At 41.2% G+C, this 13,643-nt stretch overlaps 2 protein-coding genes across 2 annotated transcripts; both read left to right on the top strand.

The window, feature by feature from the left end:
• Positions 1-737: 737 nt before the first annotated feature.
• LOC125556063 (transcription factor bHLH150) lies at positions 738-1,409 on the top strand. Its single transcript, XM_048718865.2, has one exon. It carries the CDS (start codon positions 875-877, stop codon positions 1,109-1,111), a length of 237 nt encoding a protein of 78 aa, XP_048574822.1. The 5' UTR covers positions 738-874; the 3' UTR covers positions 1,112-1,409.
• Positions 1,410-3,634: 2,225 nt separating this feature from the next.
• On the top strand, positions 3,635-7,006 carry LOC147971576 (protein FAR1-RELATED SEQUENCE 5-like). Its single transcript, XM_087524025.1, has 4 exons — positions 3,635-3,752; positions 4,298-4,752; positions 4,887-5,568; positions 5,877-7,006. The coding sequence occupies exons 1-4, from the start codon at positions 3,635-3,637 to the stop codon at positions 7,004-7,006; spliced, it is 2,385 nt and encodes a 794-aa protein (XP_087380151.1).
• Positions 7,007-13,643: the final 6,637 nt, after the last annotated feature.

Below are 13,643 nucleotides of genomic sequence, written 5' to 3'. Positions count from 1 at the left end.
CCATGCTGACGTCCTTAATGAAGATTGAGAGATTAAAGGTGCTAAAACTACAAGTTCTCGTGATAGGTAGTAGAATCGTGTTATGGCTTCTCATCACAGGTAGAACCATGGTTTGGTTCGTGTCTTGTCTCGATGAACCCTTATAAGAAATGAAATCTTTTCTGAAAAACAAAATCAATGAAATCTGTTTTAGAAAAAGTTATTGAATCCCTGTGAATTTTTTTGGTATCTTCCACTTTAACACATTACAAACCCGGATACACGCATGAGAGTGACGAAGTCACCATAGACGCTTTCGTAGTGGACAGAAACGTCCCTTCACAGTAAACAAACATCAACAAAAGGTCCGAGTTAAATTCAGAAAAATGCAAGCACCAACATTAACTCTAGGACTTTTCCTGGTGGGCTAGTTCCTTCACAAGGAACCAAACCATTTAAACTAGACTCGCTTCGCAATTCGCATGAATTTGTAGTCAGAAGGTTCTGAACACACGCGAGACAAAGCGAAGGGCAGAACGGGCAAAACAAAATCCACGCCCATAAATTCCCCGGGTCCTTGGGCGGTCAGAAAGCTGTCAGACACGTGTGCAGGACAAGACGTGGCGTCCACGCGCGGGCCCCCTTCCGCCGCGCTACGCGACGCGCCACAGCTCACGCGCACTTTCACGCGCAAACCCCTCGTTAAAACGTTCGCTCCCAAATCGGCCCCTCCCCCTCCCCTATTTATCCCGAGCCCAGCTCTCCCTCCCTCCCCATCACCGTCGTCACGTCGACCACAGGGCCACGCTACGCCTACACGTACCGCGCGTAGCGTAGCTACTAGAGAGCTAGCTAGCTAGCACATTTCATTGATTGCCCTGCTGATCCGTTCGGCATGGAGGTCGCCAGGAGGAGGAGGTCGCTGTGCTCGAGCCGTCGCCGGAGGTCGGCGGCGGTGGGGCGGAAGGTGCGGGAGCTGCGGCGGCTGGTGCCCGGGGCGGCGGTCATGCCCACCGACCGGCTGCTCGTCCGCACGGCCGACTACATCGCGCAGCTCCGGGCCAGGGTGGAGCTCCTCAGGGCGCTCTCGGAGCTCTGCGAAGGCCATGGCCGTGGCGATTCCCCTAGCTAGCTGGCTGCCTCTGCTTGTGTGGTATGCCGTATATATACGTGCATATATCGCACGTATAAATGGGAGGTATATATTGAACGATTATGGGTTGATCAAGTAGCGTATAATTGAGTACCTAGGTGCGAATATACATACCAATCGTATGTGTTCTAGAAGTATATAGGAGTTTTGTTTTGTTTTTCTGTCCATTATTTCTTGTAATAATGTTCGCGGCCGATTCATATTCTTTGTGTATTCATGTACTTGTGATCGTCGATCAATCTTGCGGTGTTATGATAAAAATCATGAAAAATATAAGTTTTGTCGCACCTATATAATCCCTTTATAACATCCCTTTGTGGCAAAGAAAGAAATACACAGTACATAGGTATGCACAGTATGCATTGTTAACTGGATATAAGAGTTTATCTTGTTTTCGATCGATTTTCACCACTCTCAGATCCTGTCCCATATGTCTCATCTTTGATCTCAAAACAAATCTCAGACGGCTGATGAGCAGTAGACAGTAGTACTTTAATAATATTCAAGCACTGCCGTGTTCTTCATGGCGCCAAGCTCCTCGTGAGCCGATTCTTGCCTTGGTTGTTGCGCCATTGCTAGCTGTTCCATATGCTGTCTATCCGTTTTAGGCTTGTAAAGCGCATACGTGTAATGGATGGCATGCACAGTATCGGCATGCATGATGAGGTATGAGCTGGAAGTTGGCTGGATCCAACACGAGGTGACTAGTCTGCTTAAATTAGTTGGCCGTAGTTACTACTCCTAATAAGAAGGGCGTGCTGATGATTAAGCTTTGCGTCGACAGTGGTCAATGGATATCATTGTTAATTGAATGGAAACCATTGCTACTGTTTGGCTTGCTCCCTACAGATAATCTAACCAACAAAGAAGACAAAAGCTTTGATGGAACATGATGCTTTAGGGTCCGTATTTGTTTGTTTGGTTCAAAGTAATAGAGTAAAGGAAAAATGGAAGAAAAAAAGAACTTTGATCCAATCCACTAGGTCGGGCATGTAAACCGGGTCCGTTTAAGCCCACTTATGATCCAGAAGTTCAATGAAGTTTTTTTTCAGTGAAAATGAAATATCGAGCTAGCTAAACCTGACTAAACGGAATTTGCGGGCATCGTTTATTTGTCATTTACTCCCTCCGTTCCAAATTACTCGTCGTGGTTTTAGTTTAAATTACGAGTAATTTGGAACGGAGAGAGTACATGCCTACACTCGGACCTCTTTTAAAAGCTCATGCGCAAGAAGCACGAGACATGAGCATTTAGTGGCGTAATAACATTCTATTATACTTTTTTCACGTGGTCCGACTTCAATTTGACTTTGTTTAGTAGCATTTCTCTGTTTTTGTGTTCATGTGAACCAAACGAGCAAGTTTATGGAATTCCACCTGCATTCCTATCATTCTCTTATGGACAGCGATATTTGGCAACAGTGTGCCCGATAGAAAATTTACCTTACCTGTCGATCACCCGCCAGCTAACTAGGGCAATCACCCCGCCAGCTAACCAGGCCGACCACCCCGCCAGCTAACCAGGCCGATCGCTGTACAAGGCCCAACAGAAAATGCCATCCCCCCATACACACTTTTCAGATCGCAACTTTCCCCCACCCCCTTACCTTCCACGCAAGTATACCCTCTCTCACCCTCCCCACCAGCCACCCGCCCCTCCCCCCTACACAGCTGCTCAAAATCAACACCAAAGACCTACCCCTCCTCCAGATCTGGATCAAACAAGAGCAGATCATCAGGGGAGCGGTGGAAATTACCAGGGATACGGCGAAGAAATCACCAACATCACCTCACCCTGGTAAGAATCAAAGACTCATCCAAAAATCTCCAAAAAATTCTGCTTAATACAAAGACTTACCCCACCCCCACCAGACCCCCTCCCAATCTGTGCAAAAATTACCATCCTTTCACCACTAGAAAACAGAATAAGCAGACTTCTCTCATAATTTTGCCTATTGCAGTGAGTTACCAATCAACTAAGTGCAAAATTACCAGCCCCCCGTAGTTTTTGTTACCAACTTCATGCAACAAAACAGAGTACCCAAAAAAATACCCCATTCCCCTGCTACACTAAACATAGATTTTGTGTTCTACCATGGAAAAATAAAGACAAAATAAAGGAGAGAGGAACCTTTATTGACCACAAAAATCATTCTCTCATACAATGAAAGATGCATTGCAAAAAAGGTTCATTTTTCAGTCTACAAGAATGTTATACTGCATGAAGTAATCAAGTTATCAATCTGTACATAGTAAAAGTTATCATCCACTTTAGCTAAGTACTAACATTGGATAAAGAAAAGTGCTGCCTTTTAATGGAGATGCTCATGTTGTACTGTAAATTGTCCTGTTTAGTGTTCTTCCCAATCACCCCTGCGATTCTTGCCTTCAAACACCTATGTAAAGAGTAAAACAAAACAATGAGTTTCAAAAAAAAGAATGAACACGTGTAAATGTGTACTAACGTGCAAACGTGAAAACAAATCAAGCAGGAGTAGATAAATGGATGCTAGCAGAGGATATAATGCAGAGGATGGAGGAGGGGGTAGAATGCATGAAGAAGGCGATGCAGCGCGCACACCAAGCAGCAATTCAGCATACCCAAACATCATGGGGACAGGTAAAATTACCAACATTACTGTTTACATATCATCATGGAATGAAAAACCCAGTCTTATACTTTACTATTGAAGTGGGTTTGAAACTTACCAGCATTGGTGCACACATATTACCAGATCCAGAAAATGCAAATTACCAGGGTTTTTTAGGCATAAAGAATAGTTTACTATTGAAGTGGGTTTGAAACTTATCAGCATTGGTGCACACATATTACCAGGTCCAGAAAATGCAAATTACCAAGGTTTTTTAGGCATAAAGAATAGTTTACTATTGAAGTGGGTTTGAAACTTAGCAGCATTGGTGCACACATATTACCATGTCCATAGGATGCAAATTACTAGGGTTTTTTAGGCAGAAAAGAATGCTTTACTATTGAAGTTGGTTTGTAAATTACCAACATTGGTGCACTCATAATACCAGGTTCAGAGTATGCAAATTACCAGGGTTGTTTAGGCATGAAAAAGAAACATACATTCACTGAATCTTCAGAAAACTACCATGATGGAAAACTATTATTTATCATGTAATATTCCACTAATCTACCAGGCCAAAATGTAGGTGCTCGGGCAATCAACGCAAACAACAGCTTGCCCAGTGGTGGAACAAGTGCACATAGTGCTGGAACAAATGCAAGCACAGGAGCTGGGAGCCTTGGAGAGCAGACAATAAGTGAACCAGCAACTCCAGAATCTGCTGGGATCGATGCTGATATGAAAGGCAGCAACATGGAGGCATATTCCACACCTAAGCCACCTTTGCAAGGGACAAAATTTGACACCATGGAGAGCGCACGTGACCACTACAGCACCTATGCGCGCAGAACTGGCTTTGCAATTAGGCAGCAATTCAAGAAAGAGAGGGTTAATGGAACTATAAGCAGGGTGCTACTAGTTTGTAGAAAATATGGCAAACGACGCAAGGACAGGGATGAGCTGCAAGATGTGGAAAACCCAGACAGCATTGTCAAGAAGAGGAAAAAAAGAAAGTTGTTAGGACTGAATGTGAAGCGCACATGTACCTATCCCACGATGATGCATGGTGGACTGTTGACCGTTTCGAGGACACCCACAATCACCCCCTGATCAAAAAGCCTTCCCTAACAAAATTCTTATCATCACATCGGTACATTCTGAAGGAGGAGCAGGACTTCTTGAGGGTTCTGCACGGATGCAACGTTGAGACTGCGAGGCAGATGCAGCTGATGTCATGGTTCTACGGGAGCGCTAAAGACGTACCCTACACGACACAAGACATTGCTAATCAACGAGCTAAGTTCCGCTTAGAGCACCGCCACAAGGACGTTCGGAGCACAATTGCATACTTCCAAGAGATGAGGGCCAAAGATTCATATTTCTACTGGAGAATCAAACTTGATGATGAGGACAGGGTTGAGAACTTGTTCTGGATAGATGGCGCATCACGTAGGGCATATGCAAAGTATAATGACTATTTGTCGTTTGACACGACATACATGAGAAACATGTACAAGATGCCGTGTGCACCATTCATTGGAATTAATAACCATGGTCAATCCATCCAGTTTGGGTGTGGCTTCGTTCGAAACGAACTAAAGGAAAACTTTGTGTGGCTGTTTAACACATTTCTCCATGCAATGGGTGGTGTTGCCCCTAAAAACATCATCACAGACCAGGACTTTGCAATGAGGAGTGCGATCGACGAGGTCTTCTTGAACATAATACACAGAAATTGCCGCTGGCATATAATGAAGAAGGCGCGGGAGAAACTTGGAAAACTTATGACTGATGATAAACCACTAAACAGAGCGTTCAAAGACTGTGTCGACAACAGCTTGACTGGTACGTACCTAATCTGTTGACCCATTTTAATTACCATGCAGCAAACTTGAGAAGCCATATAAATATATGTGATGCACAAGTTACCATGTGTGGGTCTACACAAGTTACCATGATGTAGTTGGCTATATTACCAGGGGGCAGTCACATATGTTGATACCAACTTGTGGTTTAGGAAAGTTACCAGATCTGAAAAAACTGTTCAATAAAGTTACCATCTAACAATTAAGAAAAGTTACCAGCATACTTGTACTTTAATTACCAATGATTGTGTATGATGTTGTAATTGTCTAATGTTTTGTGTATCACAGAGAAAGAGTTTGAAAACAAATGGTGGGCAATGATGGATGAACATGGCCAGATCGACAACGAACATTTTCAATGGTTGTGGGAAAATAGGAAATGTTGGACCCCAGTGTACTACATGAAGCATTTCTTTCCATTCTTGCAGACAACTGCAAGGAGCGAGGGATTCAATGCTGTGCTCAAGAAGTACGTGAACCCCAACAACTCATTGATTGAATTCGCAACTCAATACACTGCAATCCAGGAGAAAGTAATGGTGGCTGTGGCGAAAGAGCAAGTGGACACAATTTACAAACAGGCAGACATGTATTCGTTGAACCCAATCGAGTTACATATGCGAGAGATATACACACAAAATCTGTTCTCCAAGTTCCAGGTAGAGATGAAGCTAAAGACTACTTACGGATGCGATACTTTGCAAGATGGAACCTTCAAGATGTGGTCGCTCCGAGGCATACTACCAACGTATGGGGATAGGGACTACTATGTGCAGGAGAACAAGGATGAAGGGGTATACTCATGCACTTGCTGCAAGTTTGATCGCGATGGGCTATTATGCGCACACATACTACGAGTAATGGAACAGATTAGAGTCTACGAGATACCAAGGAGGTATATCCTGGATAGGTGGACATGGGATCCAGAAGAGGATCTTGTTCAGCCTGATTACCAACATCCAACAGTTAAGAAGGGTATGACAGAGGAAGGAAAAAATATCATGAGATATACATCTATTCTGAATGATTTCAAGGAACAAGCAAAAGACGCTTTCACTACTGATGAAGGGATGGCATTGGCAAGGAAACATGTTAATGCTTTCAGAGACAACATGGATGCACTAAAAAAGAGGCAGCTAAAGAAAGCAAGAAAGCAAAAAGATGAGGGAAAAGAAGCACAAATGTTTTCTTCACCACCAGGGACTAGTGCCACTGAAGGTGTCCCGGTAGCGCATCAAGGAAGCATTCCTGTCACGCATGTGTCTGGCAATATTTTCCAGTTCCAGGGCTCACATGCCGAGGGATCCCAATCATCAAACACAAGAGTGATACTAGACCCACCAAAGTTTACTACGAAAGGGCGTCCAAGAGAGAAAAGATTCCAGCACCCATTTGACATTGCAAAGCCAAAAAAATAGAGGAAGTGTAGAGTTTGCGGGTCGATAGAACATGATAAACGCAAATGTAGCTCACCCATCCCGCACTGAGAAATGCAAGTTAGATGGGCATTGAAATGCAAGTTAGAGATTTTACTTATCAATTTTACCCATTTTATTGTGTAAAACGGTGTCGAGACACCATTTAATGAAAAGTTATCAACACTGAAACATGTAAGTTATCGTCTAGAATGTAATGGGGATTTTCAGAAATGAGAATGAGATTAGTTATCGTTCTTTGTTTGTGAGCAAAATGTTATGACACAATGAAAAAAAGTTATCAGCACCTGTTATAGTATGTTATCAGCATTGACTATCATAATTATCAGCAAAAAATGTATAAAAAAAGATAGTAATCAGCCCAGAAAAAAATGTATAAAACTATCATCGTTCTTAAACATAAAACTTATATTGGTGCAAATTTCTCACATCAATTACTCCTTATTGAACAAGTGATAGCGCCATTGCGTGCATTTGTTAAGAGGATGGTCCATCCACATGCTTGTCAATATCTTCCTCAGCGCCGGGATCTGCTCCTTAGTTATTGTCGGGATATTTTTACCATCCCAGAACTCCAAGATCTTGAACGCGAAGAAACCGCAATCAGTGCTGTAAGGAAAAAAAATAAAAAATGTGTTAAAAAGCAAAATAAGATAAGCAACAAGCTGGACAAACTTTTAAAATGCTACACTACTAAGTTACTGGGTATTTAGTTGAAAAAAAATGATGGAGTACTAGCCAAAAAAACTAACCCATTGTCCTGTTTGAACACATCGATGTACACAAGATCATAGTCTTGGATCTGCTTACTCGAGTCCTTGTACGCAATCAACCAGGCTTTTTTAATGCCATTCATAAGGTTCATCGCATGTGTGATGAGCGAAGGGCTATCTTGTGGACGAAGAGAATCAAGAACTTCAAATCGTTTTGCCTTGAGATTAAGGCACAAGACATACCAATGCCGTCCTTTGGTAGAGGTCCCAACTTTTGCAGTGTTGGAAACAGTAGCTGTTAAAAAAATGTGAACACATGAACACAAGAAGTTATCAATGCATTTACAGTTAAAAAGGCAAAGTTATCAGGACACTGACAACATATGTTACCAGTAGGCATACATGAAAGTTACCACAGAAAGGAAAAATGTGAACACATGAACACAAGAAGTTATCAATGCATTTATAGTTAAAAAGGCAAAGTTATCAGGACACTGACAACATACGTTACCAGTAGGCATAGATGAAAGTTACCACAGAAAAGTAACATAACTAGGTACCAGCTAAAATTCTTTAATGGTAGAATGTCTGACAAAACCAAAATAAGAGCCTGATAAAATTGCCTATTAGACCAACTAAAAAACAGCTTGTACGATTTAAAAGAAGAAAAATATGTAGTTTACGTAAAAAATTGTACCAGATTTTGGTGACTAAGTATGTAGTTTGCATCACGATGGAAATGTTTGATTAGGAACTTGCTCGTCATATCATGTATGAGAAGATATACTGACAGCAACCATGGAAAAATGATCTTCCCTGGGGGTACAGAATCAGAAAGAGTTCAGATGTGGAGCTCTGCAATATTATTCGAAACTTGACCACCTTCTATCACACTATTAGCGAGCTCCTCCAATGTGACCCACCGCCCATCGATGTCAATAACCCTAATACTGAAAAGCAAACAAAGAAAATAAATAGTATATAAGAAAATGTTTTGCCGGTGAGGGGTTAAAATACTAGAGAAAAGGAAAACAGTAAATGTCATTACTGTTTTATCTTGGAGTCAACTGAATCAGTGGTGTGCTTGATAACTTCTGCGTAAATAACCTCTTCGAGTGCAGATGCCGTGAGGCCACAATATGGAGGCAAAAGGAACTGCGATGGGTGGCTTACCCTAACTTTCCGAATGTAAGATTTAGGAGTCACACTGGCTGAATGATTACCATAGGGAGGTTGAATAACTGGTGTAGCAAATTCAGGGCTGGTGGGGTGGTCTAGAAGAAAAGTGAGGGGAGTTATCAGAGTTGGGAATGGTGGAAAGAAATATTATGGGAAACAAAAAGAAAAGAAGTTATCAGAGTTTAGAACAGTAAATTATCAACATGGAGATAATGATGTTATCAAGGTTGGTAGTAGGAAAGAGTTTGTTAAATAAAATCTTCCTATCAGTACCTTTTACAGAACCGTAATTTGCTTTTGCTCTAACAGTGGCACATCCGACTTCTTCAACCCACATAATTACATCGTCGTCTTCAACATCCGCATCATAAACTCGAAATCGACGCTCTTCAAAAAGTTGCGATCAGGTTAGTTTGTGAACTGACAAAAGGAATGTCAAATATGTGGAAAAACAGCTAAAGAATAAAGTGATAGATAGTACAGAATGATGATAGAATTACTGTAGAGAGAAAAAGGGAAGGAAATGAGGGGGGTCAGGATAGTTAAAGAGGCAACATAAAATGTATTAGAATGGTTTGTCTGTGCATGCAGGGAAAGGAAGGGGGGGGGTGTATTTACAGCATCAATAAAGGAAACAAAAATGGTTGGAGTTATCAGGATGGTGATAGCAGAAGTTATCAGGGTATGATCACAAAAGTTACCATCTTAGTAACTAGTTAGCAAAAAAAATGAGAACATGTAGGTATCTACTTAGAACAAAAAAAATACTAGCACAAAATTCGCAAAAAGTTATCATGGTGAAAGTTCCCATACGATAAAAATGGTAAGCTGGAAAACAAGGTACAAATATCTTTCATGTAGGGCGATGTATTTATCAGTTAAAAGTAGAGTGATACAATTATCAGTCATATGTTAGCATGGTGATAGCATAAGTTACCACACAAAAGGTTGAAGTTATCAGCATGGTGATGGCAGAAGTTATCAGGGTATGATCACAAATGTTACCATTTAATTAAATAGTTAGCAAATAATTATCAGTCGGATGTTAGTAAAAGTTACCAGGAAAAATGAACAATAATAATCACGTATAATACATCCACACACCAGGCAACATAAAAAGTAAAAGAGCGCAAATGTGAAACGAAAACACATAGTTCATTACATAGCACACACACGCAAAAGCATAAGTCATTACATGTGAGAGGGGGGGGGAGGTTGTCCATACATAGGATAAAAAGAGCATGAATATACACACAAGGATCAAACTAAAAGCATAAAAATGGTCTTCGAAAAGCAGACATCCATCCCATCACTCTTTTGTGATAAAGCGAAGACACGTATATGCCTTCACTTACCAAGGTCAGCAGGCTCAGATCCTGAAAACGGATTGGAGTCAATAGGATTATCTTCTGCATTCTTTAAATCTCATGGTGCTGCCGCCATATGATCAATTGGGGGTGCCGCTGCTCGGTCTTGGGGAGCATTGTTAACCGTTGGGGCCACTGCTGGTGCTTGAGTTGTCGAAACAACCGCTGGGGGCGGTGTTGGTACTGCAGCTGGAACTGCGGTCGTCGTAATAATATCTGGTCCAGGCGGTGTGGGGCCAAAATCTAGGCCAAGAGAGCAATATGGTGGGGTTAAATCCCAGTAGGCCCTATCAGCAACAACATCTTCTACATCTGCAATAATGCTGAATTCTTGGGCGGCGACTTGGTCATCCCCAGATTGAGCTTCAACAAACACTGCATCTTCAGTTTCAACTGGTTCTACCACATTGGATTGGGAAGATTCAACTTGAGCTTGAACAACACATGGTATTTTGACAGGAGCTTGGTCATCTTCAGCTACAGTAGCGGTCATTGGAGGAGCAATTCCTTGAACTTGATCAGCAGAAGTTTCAGCTACGGCAGCGCTTGTTGAAGGAGCAATTCCTTGAGGTTGATCAGCAGAAGTTTCAGCAACAACAACGCTCATTGGAGGAGCAATTCCTTTAGGTTGATCAACAGAAGTTTCAGCTTCAGTGCCAATAACAACATTGGCAATTTCTTCTACCACTTGAGTAATAGTGGCTGCTGCCGCGAGCTCATCCACAGCTCCAAAACCAGCATCTGGTGAATTCCTCACAGGGGCATTATCTTGCACAACAGCTATTGGAGAACTGACCACGGGGGAGTCTTCAAAATCATCTTTCGCGTCCTTGGGAGCAAAACGAGGAGAAGACCTAGTTGCAACTGCAACTGTAGAAGACTTCTTAACCTTCCTCACAGTAATCTTGGTCTTCTTGCTGCACACAAAGAAAAATAAACATGGACATCAACAGCTTATAAAAACAGTAGTTACCAGCTTATATTAACATTAGTTATCAGATTATATTTGCATACAACAGCTAAAAATAACATTAGTTACCAGCTTATATTGACAGAAGTTAACAGCTAAAAAATAACTTTAGTTACCAGCTTGTATTCAAATTATTTGACAGCTTAGGGCCAACTTGGTTATCCACATAATGCAAAAAATCAACATCGTCACGAATCATTAATGAAGATGGTAACTATGAAGATAACAAAGTTACCAACAAATTTATCACGCTAAAAAAACAGTAAATATTGTAAGAGCTTTGACTATAAAAACTACCAGTCATTCCCGTACAGATTATGATGCCACGCATAAAAGAGTTAAATTACCGGTATATATTCACCTAATTTACAAATGAAAAATAAACAAATAGAGAAAATCATTTAGATATCATATAGCGAGGAAAAATAACATTCATAATCACCTGCGTGACATGTCAGACGAGTCAACATCTACCGAAGAACGTGCAGGATTACTAGGTATCTCCTCAGACGTGACACCCACACTGCTAGACCGCGTTTGCTGAAGGTCGACAACACTAATAGATGGAGCATTCGAACACCTGACAAGTTATTATTTGAAAAAGGATATAGTGCACATGAGAAAAAAGTTACCGTAGACAAATAACACATGCTTACCAGCATATAACTACTAAAATTATCATGCAAACAAAGTTAAACTACATATTGTTCAAATAAAAAACTGAAGTTATTATCGTGAAAATAGCTACTGAAAGTTATCAGCCTTACCATGATATAATTACTATCCTTTCTAGAAAAAAACACAAGCTTGATAAGGAATAGAAACTATGCAGACATATTTACTTCTAATTACCAGAAGCTAGGTGCTAGGAAAAGTGATAACACAAAAGAGTAACAACAAGTAAGTATGTACACAAAGAAAAATAAACATGGACATCACCAGCTTATAAAAAACATTAGTTACCAGCTTATATTAACATTAGTTATCAGATTATATTTGCACACAATAGCTAAAAAATAACATTAGTTACCAGCTTATATTGACAAAAGTTACCAGCTAAGAAATGCAATATAACAAATGAAAATAAAAAGAAATCAACTAGCAGATGATAAGAAACTCACTTGCGAGGATGTTGCTTCTTCCGCATGGGATTGGCAATTACTGAGTTAGTGCCCTTATCAGGACCTACAATGCCAAGCTCATTGATGACTATTGCCTTGATAGAACGATGTGTATCATCCAACGATGGCTGGTCAGAAACAGTTGTACCAGTGGCCATGGGCAGAGAAGGTAGGCGTAATTTCTTGCGACGCCTGGAATATTGCTTTTCCAAGTTACGGACGAGAGAAGAACCGCACCTCTTCACGGAAGCATCAACAACAGCCTTGTTTTGAGTATCCGTCATATCTGGCCGGTTATGCAATCCATCACTAGATACATTCCCGGAACGTGCAGTAAGCATAATCTAAGACTCGAGAGGCTGATCGGTTCCTGCAGTAGCAGTTGCATCACGGGTGACCTTACCGACACATTGGCAGTTGCAAACATGGTTGCACCCACATCTGCATTCGCTGCGCCACTACCTGAAGCATCATGGGCATTCGGTCCAGCACTACCCTCACTACCTGAAGCCTCATGGGCGTTCGGCCCACCTAAAGAACCATGGTAATGAACGTGAAAATCTAGATCTTCGACAAAGTGACCATCACCGCCACCATCACTATCCTCATGATCAGAATCTGAAACTTCGACAGCTTGCTTGCCGATATCTTTTACTTCACGCGAGCGGGATGCAGGACGGGTGCTTGCAGTCTTCCCGGAAGTCTTCCCAGCAGCAGAAGATAAACCCTTTAGTTGGTTCTCTAACACACGGGACATCGATGAGCTGTCTTCATCATCCAAGGACATGAACTCATTAACAATACCACCCAGGAGGCCAACCATGCCAGACGAAAAGCGGCCCACAATAGTAGAAGCTTTAGCAAGTTTCTGATAGAAAACCACGAATGAAAAAACAAATAATCAGGTTGTGAGAGACATTAAGTACCATGCAAAAACAACTAAAAATACCACACAAAGATAAGTTAAAATGAAGTTATTCCAAAGTGAGAATCTAAAAGAATAAAAAATGTTACCATCCTAAAAACAGAACAAGTTACCAGGTCTTTATAGCAATATTTACTAGGAAAAGGAAAACAAAAATAGCCAAACGCACTAAAAAGATTAAAAATACCTGTTCAGAATAGTTTTGCGGCGCATGAACACGCATGAATTTATCTAGACCTTGTAAACCACCAAACAAGCAATAGTCTTGACCATATTGGGGCTTAAGCTGAAAAAAATATGAGAAAAACAAATTAAGATCTTGATAAAAAAAGATGGCAATACAT

This window comes from Triticum urartu, chromosome 5A (genome assembly GCF_056163025.1).
Source record: "Triticum urartu cultivar PI428250 chromosome 5A, HENAU_Tu73, whole genome shotgun sequence".
Classification (NCBI taxonomy): Eukaryota; Viridiplantae; Streptophyta; class Magnoliopsida; order Poales; family Poaceae; genus Triticum; species Triticum urartu.
Note: the sequence above shows the minus strand (reverse complement) of the source record. Positions and strands in the feature narration are given on the sequence as shown.